This window comes from Passer domesticus, chromosome Z, assembly GCF_036417665.1.
Source record: "Passer domesticus isolate bPasDom1 chromosome Z, bPasDom1.hap1, whole genome shotgun sequence".
In the NCBI taxonomy this organism is placed as follows: domain Eukaryota; kingdom Metazoa; phylum Chordata; class Aves; order Passeriformes; family Passeridae; genus Passer; species Passer domesticus.
The window spans coordinates 68,688,165-68,711,743 of record NC_087512.1 but is presented as its reverse complement, the minus strand read 5'-3'; the positions used below and the strand labels follow the sequence as shown (position 1 = coordinate 68,711,743).

General features: G+C 47.6%; 1 protein-coding gene and 1 long non-coding RNA gene across 10 annotated transcripts; one reads left to right on the top strand and one right to left on the bottom strand.

Annotated features, from left to right (window-relative positions):
- The first annotated feature begins 235 nt into the window (after nucleotides 1-235).
- LOC135290272 (uncharacterized) lies at nucleotides 236-22,715 on the top strand. 9 transcript variants are annotated; one of them, XM_064404171.1, is made up of 26 exons: nucleotides 236-278; nucleotides 2,678-2,754; nucleotides 9,985-10,088; nucleotides 10,469-10,691; nucleotides 10,948-11,006; nucleotides 11,109-11,255; nucleotides 11,440-11,594; nucleotides 11,939-12,086; nucleotides 12,347-12,534; nucleotides 12,624-12,761; nucleotides 13,256-13,370; nucleotides 13,794-13,931; nucleotides 14,176-14,352; nucleotides 14,486-14,641; nucleotides 14,965-15,060; nucleotides 15,203-15,357; nucleotides 15,709-15,856; nucleotides 16,117-16,304; nucleotides 16,394-16,531; nucleotides 17,026-17,140; nucleotides 17,320-17,457; nucleotides 17,700-17,882; nucleotides 18,051-18,206; nucleotides 18,350-18,451; nucleotides 18,837-18,939; nucleotides 20,115-22,715. In XM_064404171.1, the coding sequence occupies exons 4-26, from the start codon at nucleotides 10,559-10,561 to the stop codon at nucleotides 20,372-20,374; spliced, it is 3,336 nt and encodes a 1,111-aa protein (XP_064260241.1). In that variant the 5' UTR covers nucleotides 236-278; nucleotides 2,678-2,754; nucleotides 9,985-10,088; nucleotides 10,469-10,558; the 3' UTR covers nucleotides 20,375-22,715. The 9 variants fall into 9 exon arrangements, with proteins under 9 accessions (XP_064260241.1, XP_064260243.1, XP_064260240.1 ...); XM_064404170.1 differs by having other exon boundaries at nucleotides 263-278; nucleotides 2,681-2,754; XM_064404173.1 differs by lacking the exon at nucleotides 2,678-2,754.
- LOC135290274 (uncharacterized) lies at nucleotides 9,900-10,227 on the bottom strand. Its single transcript, XR_010353016.1, has 2 exons — nucleotides 10,143-10,227; nucleotides 9,900-10,037 (listed from the first exon to the last, which is right to left on the bottom strand). It is a non-coding gene; the product is annotated as an uncharacterized LOC135290274 (long non-coding RNA).
- Nucleotides 22,716-23,579: the final 864 nt, after the last annotated feature.

The following is a 23,579-nucleotide window of genomic DNA, read 5'->3' as shown; positions in this document are numbered from 1 at the left end:
AGTGTCAGTACCCTAACCTGAAGCCTCATTGGTAGAATCTGTCAGTGTGTCCCAATCCAAACACTTCCAAGCAGAGAATATCTGCTAGATGATGTCTCACTCATTGTCTTTCCTGTTCTTAGCTAGTAAAATGGTTCTTCTTTTTTTAATTAAAAATACCTAATAATTTTCAGTTTTGTCTTTAACAGGTTTTATTCCCTTCATGTTTTGGGACAGTTAGATGAAAATTTTTTCTTCTTTCTGGAACAGTTTTTGGAAGAGCAAAACAGTCCACAAAGGTATTTACAAGGGTTGGTTACTTGGTGGCCATAAAACATTTGGCTTTGTGTCTGCTACTTTAACGTCTGAAATGTCATAATAGGAAAAGAAAAGGCAGGAAGTCACAATGTGTGGTCAGAAACTTCCACAGTATTTTTTAAAGCATTTTAAATTTTTTAAATTTAATAATAATCTCAAGTTTTCTCTCTGACTTGAAAAACTGCCCTGGTATAGGACTATTGGAAGGTCCAACAAAGAAGTACATATTAATTATTTAGAAGAAAGGGCATTTTACTATAACTGTAATGGCAGATGGTTTTATAACTGTTTTTAAACTAGAGCAAAAGAAGTGTTTTCATTACCTTGGAGTGCCAGTTTCCCTTACTACATCTTTAATTCCTAGCAACATGAGAATTTCTTCTTTGTTTTAGTTGCTACATTCGCCAAAACTGTTGTTAATTTAATTCGTAAGTATCTTTTTCAAGTTTCTTTCCTTTAATGTTCACAGAAAGTGACGCAACTTAAACTGCATGTTCAGATTACAGTAAACTATTGAAGGAAAATTTCCTTTGTGTCACCACCATCTTCATACTGGCTTCTTTCAAACTTTGGAAGTGAATGTCATGCAGCGAATGCTGGGTTTTTACAGTAATACATACGCTCCATATCCTTGGCCCTTCTCTTTTCAGAAAAGGGCAAAGTGCCTTTTTTTTTTTTTTTTTTTTTTTTTTTTTTTTTTTTTTGGTAGCATTCTCTCCCAGGACTGTGAATTACACATTTATTTGCAATAAAAATTCAATCAGTCATCTATTATTCCTGAATGCTAGGTCCAGCCATCAATACAAGTCCACTCAGCAGGTTCCATGGGACCCAGTTCATGCCAGCTGGTGTGTCTAAAAGAGAATTACCATTGACACAGGGGTTTTCTCCCTTTATGTCACAGACCAGGCCATGGCATCAGGGGCTGCAGCAGCCATGCTGCTTCTCAATCTGCAGCTGAAAACTGCAGTAAACAGGTGAAAAGAAATTAAAGGAGGCTGATGATCTTAAAAAGTGCCTGCTTATTAAATCCAAGAACAACAGAGGACAAAGCCCTAAGATAAGCTTAAGGCCTATGCAACAAGTCAGAAGTAATACTAACAGTTTTGTGCAACAAGATGTTTCTCCTGAATAAAGTATGGTAGAAAGACCCCCAGATGCTCAGCACCTGGGGTTTTAAAGTCTCTTAAATGCGCAGGATTGGTGCATTTTCAATCCACTTGTTGATTGGCGCTTTTTCTGGTTGCTGGTTGGTCCATAAGATGGAGCCTTCTTGGCCAATCATTTTAGAATTCCTAGGCCTCACTGGCTACCAAGCCTTCCAATCACAGTCCATATTGATGTTATCATCGCATGAGGTAACCTTCCAGAAAATTCTCTCACCCAGTCTTCACTGCCCACCCCCCCCCTCCTTCTAGTGGGCACACACTCATATCACAGTACATTTAACTCCATAACTCATTACTTCATGACTTACTACATAAATTAAGTATAACAATCTATTACATAAATTAACAATTCAGAATAAAATTACACTATTAACAATTCATAAACCCACCTATGAAAGCTAATTTTACTTATAACAACTCCTCCCTCTAAATCTTTGATCACACTTCAGCCCGCATCAAACTTTCTTTATTTAAACAGGATTTTCATAGGCTTGGTAGAGTTTTCTTAATTTCTGGTATTTCTCATAGGTTTTCTTGGCAGTTTCTGAGTCTTTCTCTCCTTTTTCCTCTTGTACCATCATGATTTTCTTAATCTTTTCATCATTTAATCTTTCTACGGAATTCTGAACAATGTTAGTTATTAACTGAATCAAACAGGGTATAACACAGGAGAGTAAAATAATACTTATCAAGACCCCTTCTGCAATAAGGAGAATTTTTTCCACCACTCTCCTCCTAAAAGGCTGTCCCACCAATCAGATTTTATTTGAGGGGTCTACCTTTGAACAGGTCTATGTCCCAGTTTCCTAATTTTGGTAGTGATATTTTTGATAAGATCTTCATGGTTGTCAATTTCAATACAACTCTCTGATGAATTAAATTTACCACCTTCTTCCACCAGTAAATAATCTAGATGCAATCAATTTTGATAAATTGCAGTTCTCATTTGGCAGTTTTAGGCAGAAAATAAATCTAGGATTAAGGTTGTTTCATTACTTATAATTTCTAACACAGCTCATAATCTAATAATTATATTTAACATATAAATAGGGGTTCTATATTCCCATGACCCATCTTGAGCCCAGGTGGCAGGGCCATATGTTTCAATTATCCTTTCTGGGGGCCACTCTTCTTCACCCACTTTTGAGATCCACCAATTAAATTTACTTTCTTATGCTTTCATTCATCATATAGTTTTTTCTTTTGGACAGCAGCACTTTGTAACATGAGCTCAGCCTGGCTGATCGGACCCTGTCAGCAAAGGAAGTGCAGGACCTCACTGGCATGGGTATGGCCAGCCATCTTGGTGGTAGGGTGATGTTTGGGGTGTTTGTGTTGGGGGTTTTAAATGGGAGGTTATTAGTTTTAGGGAAGCCATTCCCTTTTAAAGCTCTCCTTTTCCCTTCCTCCTCCCTCTTTATTTCCTTTTTTAAAAATAAGTGTGAAAAGTGGACAGAGAAAGAGGTTTGGGGGAATGTTATTGAGGTAGATGTTGCCAGCAAAACCATTCTGCATAGTGGGGATGCTCAGTTGGTCACTGGCAGAAGCAGCATTAAGGCAGAACATGGGAAGTTTGGAAATGCTGTAGGGGCTGTGGGAAATTGTAAAGGTAAGAAAATTTTTAGAAATCTGAGAAAGCAAGCCTTAGAAACAGAAAACTCAGAACTAGCTGCAGCTGCAAAGTCTTAAGACAGAAAAAGTTACAATGGTATAGGTAGCAAGGCCATTAAACAATAGCTTGAGTTTTAGGCTTGGCAAAGATAGACCTTAAGACTGCAATAAGAAAATATACTTAGCAAGATAGTAGAAGTTTTTAAGCTTAATAATGGTGTATTTTGTATTGTTAACAGAAAGAAAACAAACAAGCATTGTGTGAAACGTATGTACATGTACTTTTAGTAATTGGCTAGAACATGCGTCTGTAAGCTTCAGCAATATACTATTGGCCAGAAAGTTTTTGAAACGTCCTGTAACAAAGAAATCTTTGGCTGCTGCTTACTGTACACACACTTTTGCCATGTTCTTATTGTCTCAACCATGTAATGAAGCTGATACTGCAATAAAAGATCAAGGAACATACCCCAGAAGTCCCATCCTGTTTGTAGGGCTTAAGCTCTACAGCATCGATGGTTCAGTGTCCAAGGTAGGGGCAAGAATGAGGGAGAGGTTTTTTGTACAGAATCCAACGAGGTTCGTTCCACAGAGGGTCTAGGGACAAAAGAGAGAGGCGCGCAGGGATTCTTATACAGGGGAGGTCTCAGGGGAGGGTACAAATTTCCAGCCAATAGGAAAAGAATTGGGGAGGAGTGACAGGAGGCAAGGTTTATAACACTCAAACCAATGGGGTAACAGAGGGGGAGGGGAACAGTTTAAACAAACCAATAGGGCTTTGAATATTAGGGTGTTTTCAAGGTCATTTCCAGAGCCAGGTACAGGGGCCAGGTGCAAGGGGAGATAGACAACCAAGTAGGAGGAGGGATAGGGGATGTTCTACAACAAAGGGAAAGCGTCAGGGTAAGATTTACAACTAGTTGGGAGGGTGTAGCTATGATATTTTATGAAAAATCCTTTGCTAGGATTTTTCCCTCCTGGGAAGCTGAGGAGTCCCAGGAAAGAAATGTAAACAGTATCTATCTGCTGCTGTGGAATGCAACAGGTGCATCTTCCATAGGTCCATGTGGATTGTTTTCACTTGATGACCAATCACAGCCACCTGTGTCGAGGCTGTGAGCAGTAACAAGATTTTGTTATGCATTCTATTCCTGTTTTTTCAAGCATCCTGATCAATCTTTTCTCTCTGTTCTTTTAGTATAGTTTTAATGTAGTATTTTAATATAATATATATTGTAATATAATAAACCAGCCTTCTGAAAACATGGAGTCAAGCCTCATGTCTCCACACTTGGGGTGTTTCCAACAGGAGGGTGCAACTCAGACTAAACCAACAATGCAGGGAGTTGTTTGGGGACTTGTCCGGTCTGTGACCTCGTGACGGGATGGCTTGGTCTTTGGTGCATGGGTGTTTGACATTGTCTCCGTTTCCAGGTGGTCATTCTCTGATTCTCAGGTGTCTCATTTGCTGCGGAAGCAGTGCTTGCGGAGCCACGGTATGGTTTTGTTTTCTGCTGGGAGGCATTTGGGGCCAGATGATGTGGACAAACAGGCTTAGAGCCTCCCCCAGGTAATCAAAGGGAAAAGCCCTGATATTTGTTGTGTTTCTGGGTCCTTGATGAGCAGTGGCAGAGGGGTTTGGCTCTGAGCTGTACAGTTTAGGAAATTAATAACACACAGAGCCTCTCAGTGGGAGGTATAGTCTCTGTTCTTCCCCGCTGCTGATCAAGGACTATCTTAAGAGTCTGATGGATCCTTTCAATGATAGACTGACCTGTAGAAGAGTGAGTTATACCTGTAGTGTGCCTTACTGCCCACTGATTAAAGAAATCTCAACTTTTGGGAGGTGTAGGTATGCCCATTATCAGTTTTTATCAGTCCAGGGACTCCCAGCATAGCAAACACAAGGAAAAATGCCAGATGGTGTCCTTGGCAGTTTCTCCCACGTGGGCTAATGCAAACACCACTCCTGAAAATGTGTCTACAGACATGTGAACATATTTTGTCCTTCAGAAGGACAAGATGTGAGTCGCATCAGTCTCCCATATTTGGCATCTACTTAGTCCCCAGGGATTAACCCTGGATCCTATTGGCAGGTATTTGATATGATCGGCAATTGGGGCACAATTGGTATAGCTTGATCCGTTGGTGACTTGAACATCCACATGAGAGCTGGTACATTCTGATAAAAGAAAGAATGTGATAAATTCTCTTATGTGAAAATATTGGGGATGTTGGCAATCCCAGCTGGCATGGCTAACACGTCTGCTCTCTGGTTACCTTCCGCAGTGGCACCTTGGGAGGTCAATGTGTGACCTCACATACATCACATGATATGGTTGCTTTCTGTGGGAAATTAGGTATATTATTTTAGAAAGCAACTTACACAAATTTGGGTTGGAGACCTCTTTTACAAAAGAATGTTCAGCTGTCATAGCTACACCAGTGACATATGCCGAATTGGTGACCAGATTGAAAGGTTCTTGATACTTCTCAAAAGCTCTAATGATGGCCACTAATTCTGCAATTTATGGTGGTATTCGACCACCTGGACATCAGATTCCCACTCCTGCAACCTGGGATCTCTCCAAGTCATCACTGAATTGTGGGATTTCCCTGAGCCATCAGTAAAAACTGTCAGGGCCCTGAGAGGTGTTCTGCTTTGGAGTAATTTGGGGACTAGATTAAATTCTGATTTAAATATTTCATGTCCTGATAAATGAATTGAAATTTTGCCTATATAGCTGTGTGGGGTGAACTGGAGGCTCTTGTTGGTTTGGACCAAATGCTCCAGATCCCGTTTTCAATGGAAGTGTGCATGTGAACTCACACTCTGCAAGAAAGCAGAGGTGAGCCTTAGCCTTTTTTATTCATTCAGCCATTAGTTCCTGCAGTGTTGTAATAGTCTTGGAAGGTTGATTGTGTGAGAAGACCTACTCAATGATGAGGAATGGGTTTCTCAGCATCTTGTCCCATTGGAAAATTAGTGAGTAAAAGCATGGTGCCTTACCCAGCATGGCAAGCTGGAAAGACAGGTTGGATTCAACGTGGTGGGCTTGCCGTGAAGACAAGGCTTCTTGAACCTTTGTAATGGATCCCTGGCATCTGGCATGAGAGTGCATGGTGAATCTAGATCCTCGCTGCTGCAGAGCAGGTTGAAGAGCAGCACGAGGACCTCTGTTGCTATCCCCATCAGGGGGATGTACGCAGTTGATGGACCTACAGAGTTGGTGTAAATCTCGCAAAGTCTTAGGGTTGTCCCTGGACGGTCAGTTGCTGGGGCACGACAGTCCCCTTGTGAATCCAGAGTCTCAGATAGGTCCAGGGGCAGGTGTGCTGCATCTTGTCTTCATGGATTTCAAAGCCCACTGCTTCAATGGTCTGGATGGTTTTTGTTAGTGTCAAGTCTAGATAAATCTGCATCTCAGCACAGATGAGGATATCATCCATGTAATGGAGAATGACAGAATGCAGGAACTCGTTCCTCACTGGGGACAGAATGTGGGCCATATACCACTGGCAGATTGATGGCGAGTTCCTCATTCCTTGGGGCAAAGCCAGTAGTACCGCTTGAGTGGGGGAGGGCACAGAGAAGGCAAATCTTAGGGTGTCTCAAGGATGGAGCAGGATATTGAAGAAGCAATCTTTGATGTCGATGACAGCTAGCTTCCAGTCCTGGGGTGAGATAAATGGTGAGGGCAGGCCAGGTTGCAGGGAACACGTCCTCAATGACTTTGTTGATTTTGCATAGGTCATGGAGGAGCCTCCACCTGTCCTTTCCTGATTTTTTGAGGACAAAGACAGGGGAGTTCCAGGGGCTGGTGGTCTCTGTGATGTAGCCCTTGGCAAGCTGCTCCTCCTTGAGGGCCTCTAGCACACACAATTGTTTGTTAGAAAGGGGTCACTGGTCAACCCACACTGGATGGTTTTGTTTCCACGAGTTGAGGGATGATGGGTGTGCACTCTACAGTAGCCCCAATTAAAAATCCCTGGGTGAGACAGATAGAGAGGCTCCCCATCAGGACAATAGGTCCCTTCCCTATTGTGAGGGTGAGGGTGTAATAGACACCCTCACCACAAATGCGTGGATGGTGGCAATTTTGCCATTGGGACCTTCAACTATGATGTTTCTCTTGCTGCACATTGACACAGCCACACCTCCGATCTCCAAGATCATCCTTGCCTCTGGTTGTAATTCCCAGTTTGCTGGCCACTGGGACCGAGCAATGATGGTGATATCTGCTCTGGTGTCCAGCATCCCTGGGTGGTGGACCTTGTCTCCCTTACAAAACAGCCCACACTCAATGATGGGTTTGCTGGTGCCCACAATCTGTATCCACATGATGGTCGGGTTGAGGGGAACTTGTTCTGGGTTGTCTTTTGGCAGGAGGAAAGCCTGTGCAATTGGTGTCTCTTTTGAGAGATAAAAAGGAGTATCAATACACCAAATCTGTACAAAAATCTTTTTTCCTGCGCCAACAGTCTGGACTTTGGGATTAACGTAATTTGTTCAGACCCATGATAGGTGTCTCTGATAATTAGAATGCTGGAAGGACCATTGGATGGCCCAAACTTCCCAGTAGGAATACGGTGTATGCATTGATTGGTGAAGTCAATGGATAGGGAGGTTACCAACTGGCACTGGGTTCCCGCCTGCATCACTGCATATGCTGGATCTTGGCGATGTGTTTGGGGATACCCCATGGTGATGGTGTCACTTGTGATCCATTTCCCTGCTCCTGATGTTTGGTGGTGGACCTCGCAGATGGGACAGAGCAATATGGCATTTGATTTGGTATCAGACCATGGAGCCGTCCCACACTCTGCTGGGAGTTTCCCGAATCCAGCCGGAGCCTAGGCTGTCTTTGGGGCCACTGATGGTCTGGTTGATGGTCCTGGAGAGAGGGCTTTTCAAGGCTGTCTATAAAAAAATGTCCAAGCTCTCTACAACTGAAACATCTGGAGTCTTCCCTGGATGATATGACAGCAAAAGCTCCAGAGACTCCCTCTGCAATTCTTTTTGCCACTTCTTGGGCAACCATCTTTTCTGGCGCACTCCTTAACCATTGGGTCAATGGTTGGTTCTGTGTCCATGGGGAGAACTCTCAAAATGGACCTGCAAACTCATGGTTTGTGTTGGCCATAGCCATTTTCACTAAAATTTCTTTCCCAGGCTCTGGGCTCTCAATCTGTTTTTTGAGTGTGGTCTTCAATCGGTCAATAAACTTTATAAAGGTTTCTGTTGCCCCTTGTTTTATGCTGGGAAAACTTTGGATGGTAGCATTATCATCAGACTTGAAGAAGAGAGAGGTCTTTGCTGCTTTGCTGTCAGCTAGAGCATCTTCAGGAAAGTACTTTGCTTGGTCTAGGGATTTTTGGAAGCCACCTTCTCTGGAAATCTGTTCCACTGATAAATTTTGCTTGTTGGCATCTTTGACATATTTGTCAGATAATGATTTTAGATGCTTTTTCCACTGCCTCTCCCTTAACATGTATTTGGCAGGGTAGAGAAAGCACTTCAGAATATTTTTGATGTCATGTGGAACTACAACATGTGCAAAGCAGGTAGCCTCCGGTAGGTTTTTGAAAAAGTGGGATCCCTGACCACGCTCTTTTGCCACCTTACAAAGTTTCTTTAACACCCTGTAGGGGACTGGCTCCCAGGTAGTGGTGGCAGCTGCCCTCCTGCTGCATTTGCAAATTACAGGGAAGGCCAGGATCTTTTTGACGAGCTCTGAGTCACCCTCCCAAGTGGCTTCTCTCTGTGTCTGGGCCCAGCGATGCTCAGACTCGGATCTGAGGAATTGCTGTTCTCATCTTCTGAAGAGGATGGAGTGTGCTTGATGATTGTGCAGGCCTTTTTTGGGGGACTGGAATCTGCCCGCTGGTTGGTGGCAGTGGAGGCCAATATTGCCTCCTTCCGGTTGCTGTCATTACATCTTCCGGTCCAGGTGTTGTGGGAACTGGAAGTGGAGGGACCACTGGGGGAGGAGCACAGAGCAGAAGGGGAAGGGATGGGGTCTGTGACAGGGACCAATGCTACGGTTAGTTGTTCCTATGATGTTGGTTATTACTGCATGTTTATTGTTCTTATTGTCGATTGATTGTTCATTGCTAATGGTGCTTGAAGAATGGTCATCTACAGTAGGCACTGCAACTCTTAGCATTGCAACTGCTACGAACTTTGGAGGCACCACCACTCCAAAGACACTGGTCAGATCATTGTGGTGGCATGTCAGGAGCTGCTGAAGCCACTGCCTTCCTGAGAGCATCCTCTACAAGAAGGGGATAGCTCAGTGTGCACCAGACGCTCACACCACACGTTGTTATCAGCACACTGAAAGGGACCAGGTTAAAAGAGTGAAGAACAAAGAAAGGTCCAGGATTATATATGGGACAAGGGAGGCAGAGCACCATGTCTGATGACCAATGGGTAAAGAGAACAGGGGTGGTAGAGAGGTGGGGTTATAAGATAACAACCAACTGGGATTCAGGGGAGACACTGTGAAGAATAGGGACCAATAGAGAAGGCAGGAGTGGGGAGCATTCTAGAACTGAGGAGAAAGAAAGGCATGACAAGGGATAACTTGGGTTAACAACATACAACGGCAAGCAACTGTGGGAGAGCAACTCTTTGTATCATCCTAGCTTAAAGGGGTGTTTCTTCCCAAGGCATCCCTGCCTCAGCATTCTCCTCTGTGTCTTGGGATGCAAAAAATCATGACTGCAGTTCTGGGGTAGAGTGTGGCAGAGGCACCCACTATCCACACTCTTGGCATTGTCACCAGTGTTGATGCCTTGCTGAGGTAAAGGTCTTCTGGGTTGTGCTTGTACTGTGCTTTTATTGTTTACAAATGAAGTGATTTTGGTGTGGTGTGTTTTGTCTCCCTCTGTCTTTGGACTGTAGGATGAAAGGCCGGAGAGGTTGCAGTCTGACCCACTGGGACAAACATGAGAACCCTAGAGGATGAAGACATAGGGGTTTGAGAAAGGATCAGACAGAAAATCCAGGTAAAGAGCATTGGCGGAAACGTCCTCAACGCAACACATGCCCATAGTTCTGACTTCTGCTGTATGAACATGATCTCTTCATCAATAAACATATGTTCATGGCAACCACCCACTGTGATATGGGCGCTGACAATTGGATGGTACATGCCAATGACCCCTGTCTGACCCACTGTGATGCAGACACTGCCAATTGGATGTCATGTGTCATAAGCCCTTTGTGACCCACCACCATATGGGCACTTTGTGACCCGTCTCTGGCATCAAAGCATCCCCCCACATAACCCCGGAGGACACAGGAAGACAGGACGGAACAGTCTGGGGCTGCAAGGTGGCCCTGCATAGCCACCTCATGTCTTGCTGACCCCTGTCTTCTTTTCCAGGACATCTCTCATCCCTGTGGCTAAAGCCCTCAAAGTCCAAGCTCCAGCAGGATCAAACAGAGAGAACCCCCAGTGAAGAGAACCCCAAGCATGCTCAGATTGACCTCGGTGATGGGGAGGGAAGGGGAGGAAGGGGAGGAGGATGAGGAAGATGATAAAAGCCCTGGGGCTGTTCCAGCACAGCAGCCTGAAGAAGTGGAGGGAGTCCAGCTGCTGCAGGCAGGTAAGTGGCTGAGCTGGGCCATCCCATGCATTGTGGACATCCCCAGGGAAGAAGGGCAAAGGGGAATGGAGCTGATTCCCCCAGTAGCCCTGCTCCATCCACGGGCACCCTCGGCCTCAGACTGCAGACAGGGATTGGTGTTCCCACAAGCTGTTTGAGAGTTGGCCCTTGCTGGGGAGTGCAAGGCTCAGCTGTGTTCTCCAGCATCTCCTGCAGTCCCTCAGCTCTGACTGTGCTTGCTTTTTGCCAAATCCAGTTGAGAAACTGCCAGAAAAGAAGAAGCATGCCCATTACCACTTCCAGAGAAATGCACAGGTACTTTCAGACATCCCTGCCTGGGCTGGACCTGCTGTTGCAGCTCAGCCAAGCACTGCTGCAGCGCACTAGATTTGACATTACTCTTTTTCCCGCCTGAAGATATTTTTGGACTTACATGAGCTTACTGATCCTGAAGACAATACCAGCATAGCCTCTGAGGACATGGCAAATTCTGATTCCTATAAAACAGAAGACTCTGCCATGCTGGATATGATCATGAGAAGTGGCACCTCCAGACTGAAGACAGTAAGTTGTCTATGGCAAGGACTTGGCCAACAAGCAAATGTGTACATCTCAAGCTGGGTCTGCTGGGAGTCCAAGAGACTTTTAGGCCAGCACAGTGTGCTAGAAAAGAAAGCTCTACTTGGTGGTAAGCTGGGGAAACGGCTCTCTCTAGTGGCACTCCAGTTCCCTGCCATGTCTCCTCCAGGTGCCAACTGTTGTGAGGGACATTTACCAAAGGCTCTCATTCATCACGGATGTATCTATTGACTATAGTCCGGATGAGATCCTGCAGGAAATGACCTTTGCAGAGCCACATGATGTGGTGGTGACCCTCCTGCGGTGTGCCCCATCATGCGACAGGTATGAGGCCCACTGGCCTGGAGGGCTCAAGATTCATCAGCATAATAGCTCGTCAACACGTAGACACTGCCCACGTGTGGTGGCAGAAAGATTTTCAGGCCCCTCTGATGCCGTTGTTTCCCAGTCATGGCATGCTGGCCCGAGACCCTGCTGCCATGTTCCTTCCCTCTCCTTCAAGGCACCATCACTTGGCTGTCTGCTGCTCCCAGTAGCAGTGTGGCTTGGTGCTGTGGGAGAGGGGCAGAGGGCAGAGGCAAAGCTGCTGGTCAGCTGGGGACCCTGCAGATGGCCAGGCCATGGTGTGGTGGCCAAAACCCCACTGACACAGAGTTCTGGGCCTGCAGAGTTGCTGTGACCATGTGGAGGGCCATTATCTCCTCACGTAGAACTGCAGAGAAGGTGCTGCCAGAGCTCCTCTGTGTGCTGGAGGACTGGCCGCTGCACAGCACGTCCACCTCTGATAAGGACGACTCAGATGTCTTTCCTCTGGCTGTGAGTTTCTGGACTAGACCCCAGCACATCCTCAAGGGCTGCCTCTCTTTGTCCCCCATCCATCACTGCATCCCGTGCCTCACATGGTGTTCTAGAAACCTGGGTTCATGGCAGGTGCAGAGGCAACCAGTGCAGATGCTGCTCCCCCTGCATCTGCCCAGGCACAAAGCAACACTTGAGCTTCATCCTCCCATGACTGGGCCCTGACACAGAGATGTCTTGATGCTGACTGTGGTCCATGACTGTTCTGGTTTTTGCAGGCAACCAGAGCACTGTGGGAGATCGTTCACCTTCCTGAGTGCCCAGAGATGTTGATTCTGTATTTCCCCCACCTTTTTGTGGCCCTGCTCTTCCAAGTTTTCTCCAGCACAGAGCAGATACCAGTGAAAGTCAAAGCCTTCTGGAGGCAATGCCAGCACAAGCACTTCCTGCCCAAGAACCCTAACAGGTGCTCCATTCTGATCCTCCCATTTCCACAGTGCCCTTGGAGCCCGGGCCATGATTCCTGGCATGACCTGAGCTTTGCTCTGCACACAGATTTGCACTGATGACCATGAAAGCACTGCTCTGTGAGCTTCAGTATAAGGATGTGGTGTCTGAAGTTGAACATGAGTGTGGCTGGGACACACTCCTCAACACTGATACCCACCACCATACAGTGGGCCTTCTGGCCAGGTGAGAGCCTCTTTCTCCTTGCTCCAGCTGTTATTTCTCCACAGTGTCTACATAATCCCTGTGATGATGGGTGAGAGGGACTTGTCACTGAGGGATGGTGCAGCAGAGTGACAATTCTCGAAGGGCTGAGTGCACTGGAGAAGCCACAACCCAAAGTGCACAACCCAGTCTCTTTCCGTGAGGAGTGCCAGTGTCTCTGTGCTGATGGCAGAGAGCAGGAGCTCTGTCTGCAGGCAGCCTCACTGAGGACAGCCTGCAGGGAACAGGGAGGTTGCATTGAAGGCCACTGACAGCCGGGGGCGGGGACAGGACTGCCCCGTGGGCAGAAAGGGTAGTTTTTCAACCTCTTCATTCCCGAAATGAGCCTGCTGGTGTTCGGCTCCACCTTCCTCCTTGCAAGAGGTAGTGGTGAAAGAAGAGGCCTCTGTGAGTCAGCCCCAGGAGAGGTTTGCCTGCCCTGCTCAGAGTCAGCGATGTCTTTTTTCCCCTGCCAGAGCAATGCTCAGGATCTCACAGTCTTTGTGTTACCGGATTGCACGCTACCTGTTCAGGCTGCTTCGCAGGGAGGAGGCACGCTGGGAGGTGGCTGCCATGGCCTTCCTTGTTGAGGTGAGCCTGATGGTGAGCACTGTCTTGCCAACCTGTGTCCTACCACACTGCCCCCTTGGAGATGCAGCTGCAGGGGAGTCTAGTCAGTGAAGGAGGGGCAGAGGTGGGCTCTGCTCTGTGCCCTTTGTCCCTTGCTGCTGGGGTGACATACATGGTTTGTGCTATTCTAGTGACAGCTCCTCCTCTTCCATCATGCCTTCTCAAGGCCAAGATATTGGGGGATGCCAAGAGGTAATGGATAGAGTAGGGCAAGTGAGCAACCTGTGCAGGGCAGTGCAAGCACAGGGGTCCTCTGCAGCCTCTACTGCCTTTGGGCTCTGTTGCCTCTGATCCTGCATATGCCCATACTGTTGTCCATACCTAGCCCTGTGCAGTGATACGGTTGTATCAGCTGTGCATCCCTGTCATTGATTTGTGTTTCAGATCCTGCCTTGCCTTAACATAAAGCAATGGGGTGAACGCATGCTACAGCTTTTCCCAATCTACCTGTGGAGGGACTGCAGAGTGATGCGTCTCCTGGTGCTCAGATGCCTCATGGTACTCTGCAAGAGACCCTCTATGGTGAGAAGAAGGAAGCAGGCCAGCCAGTGTGGGGCTCAGTAATACAGTAGCTTGCATTTGGATGGGCTTCAGAAGATGGGCAGCTTCTTCTAGCTCTCCTGACTTGCCGTTCATCTACCAGACTCCTTCTGAACAGGCCTTCGGCTTCTGGGCTCTGAGGCAACAGCATGGGATTTAACTGCTGGAGTGGTTGTGGCAATGCAGCCTTTCATGGCTTCACAACACTGCATTGTGTTCCACACAGGCCAACACAATGTGGGCCCTGACTGGAAGCCTCACAGAGGTGCTGAAGGATGAAGACAGGGAGGTGAGGGGGATGACTCTCTCTGTGCTAAGTGAGATGCTTCTGAACAGAGATGTGCCAATTGCCAGTTCCCTCGCTCTGCAGCTCGTTGAGGCACTCCAGCCACTCGTTGACAATGTAAGGTTCTGTGCTCCCCCCAACATGTGCTGTGTGCTGCCAGGAAACTGTTCCCTTGTGGATTATCAGCTACATGCCCAGCTGGGCCTGGAGCAGTCAGTTCTGAGGTTCTTGCTCTCTTCGTTTTCACTAGGATATGAGCCGTGTGCAGCTGCTCTCCATTCGCCTCTTTCAAGCAGTGATGAAGTTGGTAGAGGAAGAAGGAAAAAAGCCCCTAGAGAGAATTGTACGCCAGAGCCTGTTTCCACTGTTCTGCCACTTGCATGACAAGAACCAGTTTGTGGCAGAGGTTAGAACTTCTTAAGTGCTGGTGTCCAATTTGCATGTGACTTGGCTGCCTCCCGTGCCTGGTGGAGCCTATGGCCACTGCATTGACTCCTCTTAGCTACAAAGCAGCAGTTCTGGGATACTTCTTTTCTGCTGTCCTGGCAGTATTAGATGCCAGGAGCGGGGGATGACCCATCACTCTGCCCAGGCTCATGAAATTGGTTTCCCAGCTGCTGCATCTTCCCACTAAGGGCCAGGAAAGGCCTTGAGCCTTGCTCATGTGCAAGGATACAGGTTCTGTAGTGTCAGCAGTGGTAAAATCTCCTGGTATCTACTGCACTGTAGGCCTCCTGGGAAACTCTACTTCAAGTTAATACATTCCTGCAAGAAAGGAAGTTCGAGGATCTGTTGGAAATGAAATGGAGAGGTGAAAAGTGCCTGGTAAGGATGGATTCAAAACCCCAGAAAGCCTTGTCAATGCTATTTAAATCCAGCAATGTTGGAAAGGAAAACACTTCTTGGGGTAACCTGGGGAAATGGCTCTCAGTAGTGGCACTCCAGTTCCCTGCCATGTCTCCTCCAGGTGCCAACAATTGTGAGGGACATTTACCAATGGCTCGCATTCATCACGGATGTGTCTGCTGAGCACAGACTAGATAAGACCCTGCAGGAAATGACCCTTGCACAGCCACTTGATGTGGTGGTGACCCTCCTGCGGTGTGCCCCATCATGCGACAGGTATGAGGCCCACTGGCCTGGAGGGCTCAAGATTCATCAGCCTGAGATGAATGTCAACATGTAGACACTGCCCACGTGTGGTGGCAGAAAGAGAAAGATTTTCAGGCCCCTCTGATGCCATTGTTTCCCAGTCATGGCATGTTGGCCTGAGACCCTGCTGCCATGTTCCTTCCCTCTCCTTCAAGGCACCATCACTTGGCTGTCTGCTGCTCCCAGTAGCAGTGTGGCTTGGTGCTGTGGGAGAGGGGCAGAGGGCAGAGGCAAAGCTGCTGGCCAGCTGGGGACCCTGCAGATGGCCAGGCCATGGTGTGGTGGCCAAAACCCCACTGACACAGAGTTCTGGGCCTGCAGAGTTGCTGTGACCATGTGGAGGGCAATTATCTCCTCAAGCAGAATTGTGGAGAAGGTGCTGCCAGAGCTCCTCTGTGTGCTGGAGGACTGGCCGCTGCACAGCACGTCCACCTCTGATAAGGACGACTCAGATGTCTTTCCTCTGGCTGTGAGTTTCTGGACTAGACCCCAGCACATCCTCAAGGGCTGCCTCTCTTTGTCCCCCATCCATCACTGCATCCCGTGCCTCACATGGTGTTCTAGAAACCTGGGTTCATGGCAGGTGCAGAGGCAACCAGTGCAGATGCTGCTCCCCCTGCATCTGCCCAGGCACAAAGCAACACTTGAGCTTCATCCTCCCATGACTGGGCCCTGACACAGAGATGTCTTGATGCTGACTGTGGTCCATGACTGTTCTGGTTTTTGCAGGCAACCAGAGCACTGTGGGAGATCATTCACCTACCCCAGGGCCCAGAGATGTTGATTCTGTATTTCCCCCACCTTTTTGTGGCCCTGCTCTTCCAAGTTTTCTCCAGCACAGAGCAGATACCAGTGGAGGTCAATGCCTTCTGGAAGCGATGCCAGCACAAGCACTGCCTGCCCAAGAACCCTAACAGGTGCTCCATTCTGATCCTCCCATTTCCACAGTGCCCTTGGAGCCCGGGCCATGATTCCTGGCATGACCTGAGCTTTGCTCTGCACACAGATTTGCACTGATGACCATGAAAGCACTGCTCTGTCACCTTGAGTATGAGGATGTGGTGTCTGAAGTTGAACGTGAGTGTGGCTGGGACACACTCCTCAACACTGATACCCACCACCATACAGTGGGCCTTCTGGCCAGGTGAGAGCCTCTTTCTCCCTGCTCCAGCTGTTATTTCTCCACAGTGTCTACATAATCCCTGTGATGATGGGTGAGAAGGACTTGTCACTGAGGGATGGTGCAGCAGAGTGACAATTCTCGAAGGGCTGAGTGCACTGGAGAAGCCACAACCCAAAGTGCACAACCCAGTCTCTTTCCGTGAGGAGTGCCAGTGTCTCTGTGCTGATGGCAGAGAGCAGGAGCTCTGTCTGCAGGCAGCCTCACTGAGGACAGCCTGCAGGGAACAGGGAGGTTGCATTGAAGGCCACTGACAGCCGGGGGCGGGGACAGGACTGCCCCGTGGGCAGAAAGGGTAGTTTTTCAACCTCTTCATTCCCGAAATGAGCCTGCTGGTGTTCGGCTCCACCTTCCTCCTTGCAAGAGGTAGTGGTGAAAGAAGAGGCCTCTGTGAGTCAGCCCCAGGAGAGGTTTGCCTGCCCTGCTCAGAGTCAGCGATGTCTTTTTTCCCCTGCCAGAGCAATGCTCAGGATCTCACAGTCTTTGTGTTACCGGATTGCACGCTACCTGTTCAGGCTGCTTCGCAGGGAGGAGGCACGCTGGGAGGTGGCTGCCATGGCCTTCCTTGTTGAGGTGAGCCTGATGGTGAGCACTGTCTTGCCAACCTGTGTCCTACCACACTGCCCCCTTGGAGATGCAGCTGCAGGGGAGTCTAGTCAGTGAAGGAGGGGCAGAGGTGGGCTCTGCTCTGTGCCCTTTGTCCCTTGCTGCTGGGGTGACACTTATGACTCTCTCACTGCTGTGTGTTTCAGGTCCTGCCTTGCCTTAAGCTAGAGAACTGGGATGAACGCATCCTACAACTTGTCCAAATCTACGTATTCAAGGAGTGCAGACCGATGCGTCTCCTGGTGCTCAGATGCCTTATGTTACTCTGCAAGAGACCCTCTATGGTGAGAAGCTGGCTGGCCAGCTGAATCTGTGCAGGCAGTGTGATGCTGAGTAACATACTAGCTTGCACTTGGATGGGCTTCAGAAGATGGGCAGCTTGTTCCAGCTCTCCTCTCTCCCCATTTGCCTGGCCAAAGTCTTTGGCTTCTGGGCTCTGAGGCATCAGCATAGGATTAAACTGCTGGAGTGGTTGTGGCAATGCAGCCTTTCATGGCTTCACAACACTGCATTGTGTTCCATACAGACTGAAAGCATGCAAAACCTGAGTGAAAGCCTCACAGAGGTGCTGAAGGATGAAGACAGGGAGGTGGTGTGGATGACTCTCTCTGTGCTAAGTGAGATGCTTCTGAACAGAGATGTGCCAATTGCCAGTTCTCTCGGTCTGCAGCTGGCTGAGGCACTCCGGCCACTCTTTGACAACGTAAAGGTCTGTGCCCGCCTCTTTTCCTCCGCTCCCCTCAAACCCGTCCCCCTTCCCCCTTCCACCCCCTCCTCCCCTGAGATGCTGCCAGGAACTGTTCCCATGTGGATTTTCAGTTCCATGCCCAGGTAGGCCTGGAGCAGGCAGTGCTGAAGTTCTTGCTCTCTTCACTAGGATGACAGCCATGTGCAGCTGCTCTCCATTCACCTCTTTCAAGCAGTGATGGAGTTGGTGGGGGAAGAAGGAGAAAGGCCCCTGCAGGACTGTGTGCGCCAGAGCCTGCTCCCACTCTTCTACCACATGTATGATGAGAACCAGTTTGTGGCAGAGGTGAGGACCCTGAGCTACTAGCATCCCCTGTGAGCGGGTTCAGCTGCCTTCTGCCTCAAAGACTGCAGCATTCCAGCCTCCCCCTTTGGCTGGGCCTGTGCCCTGGCATGCTGTGCCGTGTCACAGTCTCTGCTGCTCTGCAGGCCTCCTGGGAAACCCTGATTCAAGCAACAATATTCCTGAAGAAGTGGAATCTTGTGCAGCTCCTGGAGACAGAAGAGCTGTGGAGGTTTGGCGAGTCCCTGGTAAGGGTGGCCTCAAAGCCCTAGACTGTGTCTGAACAAGCCCTCTGCCCTCAATACCCACTGCGAGGGGCTGGCAGCTGTGGCCCCTGCCTGCTGCTGTACTCATCACCAACAGCCTGCTCCCCACACACTACTCCCTCTGGTGTGTGACCCAGCAGGCTCTTCTCCAGGCTCCTGTGCTTCCCTGAGCCAGGCTGCCAAGAGAGCCCAACCCCAGCTATGCTTTGGCATTAGGACAGCACTGAGGCTCCCTGTGAAGTAACCATCTTTATGCTACCTCAAACCCAGCTGTTGGCTGGCCATCAGGAGTGTCGATGCAGGGATGCCAGTCCTGGGGGAAGAGTGAATGCCAACCCTTCTCTCTGTCCCCTTGTGATCTCTTCAGCTGGAAGAGGACAGAGATAGAGCAGATGGGTACCTGCGCCAGTCTGTGATGTACCTGCAGAGCCCACAGAAGTCCATGCGAGAGGCAGCCATCAGGCTCACTGGTGAGCCAAAACCCTCAGGGTCCCTCGCTGTCCTACTGTAGCTTGGCCCCAGCCCCAGCAGCAGGACTCAGCCTAGTGGCTGTGGTACCCTGACTATGCCTTAGGACTCCTTGCCACCCTCTGCCACTCTTGCCCTTGTCATTTATACATGGCTCAGCCCTGCTAAAGGGAGGAGGACATGTGGCCAGGCTGGCAGCACTGGTGTTGGGGAGCTGTGTCACTAGGGTGATGACAAGCTTGGTGTCCTTAGTGCTCAGCAGCTGCCACTTCAGCAGCCATCACGAATTGCTCCAGGTCACCTGTGAGGATCAAATGGGAGCAGTGGGATGTCAGAAGGGACAGGTGTGAATGCATGACAGATCCTGGGCAGGGCTCTGCTCTGTCTCCAAGGGGGTGGTGTGGGCAGAGTGTCTCAGACAACCATAGGCAGAGCAGTCAGAGATTTAAAGGACACATAGGTATTCATGGCAAGCACCTTACTTGCGCTTATCCTCTTACTTCTAGTTCCTTTTGGGCATGGGAGAATCTGGGATTGGGTGGGGTGGGACAGAGTGGGGCTGCTGTGACTAGAGAGATTCCTGGGGTCCCCAGAGGTCTAGGCACTGACCTTGTGACCTTGGTAAATGGTGCTGCATCCAGCTGGCAGCCAGTCACCAGTGGTGTCCTTCAGGGGTCTGTGCTAGGGCCAGTTCTGTTCAATATTTTTATCGATGACATGGATTAGAGTATTGAGTAAATCTGCTGATGACACTAAGCTGGGAGTGTGTGTCATCCTGTTAGAAGGTAGGAGGGTTCTGCAGAGAGACTTGGAATGGTTGAATGGATGGGCAGCGTCTTGAAAGGTGGTTGTAGTCAGGTGGGGGTTGGTCTCTTTTACCAGGCAGCAACTGACAAAACCAGAGGACACAGTCTCAAGCTGCATCAAGGGAAATATAGGTTGGATATTAGGAAAAAGTTTTTCACAGAAAGACTGATAAAGTACTGGAATGGCCTGCCTGGGGAGGTGGTGGAGTCATCATCCTAGGATGTGTTTAAAAAAAGATTGGAAATGGCACTTGATGCCATGGTTTAGTTGAGGTGTTAGGGCATGGGTTGGACTTGATGATCTTGAAGGTCTCTTCCAACCTAGTCATTCTGTGAATTCTGTTAATTGTCTCTGTTCCTCTCTGTTCCAGCCCGTCAAGGCATGACAAATAACTTTAGCCCCTCCATCTGTAACCTCATAACTCAAACCCGGCACTTTCTAAGAACTGGAGAGAGAAATCCTTACTCCAGATTCAGGCTGCTGCAAAACCATCTCCGTGAGGCATGGAGGAGGCGAGCTTCTCTCTTGGAAAGTGGTCTTCTCCCTGGTACAATGCTGAGTTACAAAGTAGGAAGTCCCCGCTCTGCTGATCCCAAGACCTCTCAGGGCCGTCTGAATTTAAATATTTAGTGGCTTCTGGCCTTTCCCAACCTACAGGATAGCCTTCCTCTTAGATCACTTTTCTTCACCCCTTTTTAAGAAAACTATTAAAATGCAAAATAAAAAGGCACTTGTTTTCAATCTCTTTCCTTGGGTTCCTGCCAGTCAGAGCCCTGTCTGCAGCTGTCACTGCAGCTGTACACTGAGCTATCTGAACTGACTATATATCTTAACACTCCCACCGGTGTTTTAATTGGGCATACCTGCTAATATACTAAGAGGGAAACAAAAACATTTCAATGCATTTAAGCACTGCTTTTACATACAGCATTATAACAAGTAACAAACTTACCAATATGAAGGTTAACAAGAATGTCATAGAACAAAAATATTTATTGGTATGAAACCACAAAGGATCCTCAAACATCAGTGTCGTGGATTGTCAAGCAAATTATATCCTATTTACCATCTGTATGGCCGTTGTCTTCTGTTAAATGGGTAGTTTTCCTTATCTCTTCCACACCCAATCCTTCCTCCAGGGAGACATCTGCTGATAATAGGCTATTCAACGTCACTGCATGACTGACAAGAACTACAGCATCCCATTGTGAGATGCTTGGCCCAGAGGGAGAAGCCAAGCATTCCTACCCAGATACAATCTTGAGCTTCTGGACACCAGCATGGCTTTCTCCACTGGATTTCCCAGAGGAACAGCAGCTGCTTCTTCTTCCACTGATCTTGAGAGGAAGACTACACCCTTTTTACAGGATCCCTGCTCCAACAAAACCACACCTGACACTCCAGGAGAACTGCAGCCACATTTCCAATTAGACTGCTATCAACACCGTGACCAACAGGGTGTCAGGTTGTGTTCTGACTCTGTCAGTGTTGTTTTAGTTTACTGCATTGTTAATTTTATCTTTTTATTTTCTTCCCTAGTAAAGAATTGTTATTCTTTACTATGCTCCCATATTTTTGCCTGAGAGCCCCTTAATTTAAAATTTATAGCAATTCGGAAGTGGGGAGTTGGTTGTTACATTTTCCATTTCAGGGGAGGCTTCTGTGTTCCTTAGCAGGCACCTGTCTTTCCAAACTAAGACAGTCAGTTACTGATCAAGAGACTGATCCCTCTCTACTTGTTAACATACTGTGTCAAGCATCCATCACCATCTAACAGGCCTTAACCAGGACATAAGTTCACACAAAGAATATTCTGAATTGGAAGGGACCTTCAAGGATCATTGAGGCCAACTCTTTAAATAAATGCTTCATATGGGGATTGAACATGTACATGACCTTGGTATTATTAGCAAGCTAATTGATTGTATTTGATAAAGACAGCAGAACAGTATAGCCTTGGAGAAATAAAAATAGGATGTAATTTAATTAAACAGAAGTCCTGCAAAACAAGCAGGATGCCAGCTAAGCTCTGCAAGGCTGACAAAGCAGGAGTTATAAAATATTGTGCTTACTCAAAAGTGGGGGTTGAGGAGCAGCCACCTAAAAAGGACAGAAGATATTGAAGACCATAGAAAAAGACCCCCAAAGAACCACGTAAGGACTTCTGGTAAGGGGTGTCACAATGTAAAATAAAGTAAAACATACTCATCAAGTAAGTGGGGATAGCTGACAATGATGCAAATCAGTGTGTATGATAAAACCTCTGTTTACCCAACCTGCAAGGCAGTTAATTAGAGGAAGAGTCCTCCGAGTGACCAGCATGCTTCAATAAAGAATGCCTGCTTTCTAGTACTCAAAACTCTTGTAGAAAGTTTCTATCTGGAAAATTTTGGTATCATATTTGCTATAAAATGAACATTGATTTCTTTAAGAAGGCTTCTATTATTCCTCCTGAATGAGTCTTTTTTGTTGGAAAAAAAGGCTTCTGCCCAGCCTGACAGCCGGTCTACTACCACCCTGCCACAGGTGGCATGTCTGCAGGGTCTCTTTGCATTTCCTGGGAATGGAAATCAGTCCATGGTCACCTTCCTAACTGTGAGCTCAGTCTGCTACCTGAAAACTCATGTCCAGTCGGGCAGCTATTTGTGAGTCTTTTTTGTGGTGGCATAAATTCCTGGAGCTAAATTCCTGTGGTGGCTATTCCTGGACATATTTTTTGTACTTGGGATAAATATTGCCTGCATTCCTCTTTAGGATTTATCATGAAACCATCTAGCCAGAGTGACTAAATATTCTTTGTCAGAATTGATATTCTGCTTTACTTGAAATGTGTATTACTTGCTCACACTGGTAATGTTTTTCTGCATCATTAGGTACTGCTATCAGGTTTTTGGATTAAAGGTGTTAAGACGTGATATCTGTGTGTCTGTTGTGGTGTTAGAACTTTGGGTTTCTCCTGCTGCTGCCACCGAGTTAATACAGACTGGTGCTCCTGCTGGAACTGTATGTAGTTACAATCAATCCCTCGTGAGGTCCTAATTTCTGCATTACTTCTCCACTAGCTATTCTAGAAGTTCTCAGTTGTCTCAGCCAAAGACTTAGTAAATTTCCCTAATCCAGGAATCTGTGGATGTCAGATGCCACAGCTCTTGAGAAAACCTCAAGTCTACTTTTTGTGATCAGACGTGGGATTTTAATTATGGCCTCTCTTTGTTAAAATTTATTGCCCCTTCCCCAAAATACAGCCTAAATACTTACATTTGCTTTTGACAGCTGAAACACGGATGGAGATGCATTCTGTTTCCCTTCTGCTAGGGCAACACAATCTAGTATTATAACCATTCTTTCTTATCACAATTTTCTTATGACAAGTTATTTTCATGAACTGTGCAACAAGAGCTGATTCCAGTTGTTGTGGTGTGTTGTTCAGTTCCATTAGAGTTGGTTTTTTCTGTTACCCCTACCTGTTAAATGGTTCAGTCCTAGGATTCCCCTTCCTCCCCTGGTAACCCCTGCCCATACCTGAGAGTTGTCAGTTGGTTGTCTCCACCCCTGTTTCCCTGGATACCTTCTGTTAACCCCTCCACGAGTTCCTGTCCATCATCCACTGACCCCTCCCTTATTTCCAGAAAGTTCTTCTCCCTGCAGTGGGTGATTGGACTAGGACCAAGAGTCCCTCCCTACTATCTTTCCTATTTTCTAGCCGGTGTGTCTGTTATGATTTTGTTCCCTCCTAAGTTCTCCCTCATTGGTTACTGTATTGTCCCCACCCTATTGTTCCACCCCCTTTGTATACTATTGTAGTCCCTTGCTCCTGGTCTTCTCTCGGCTGGCT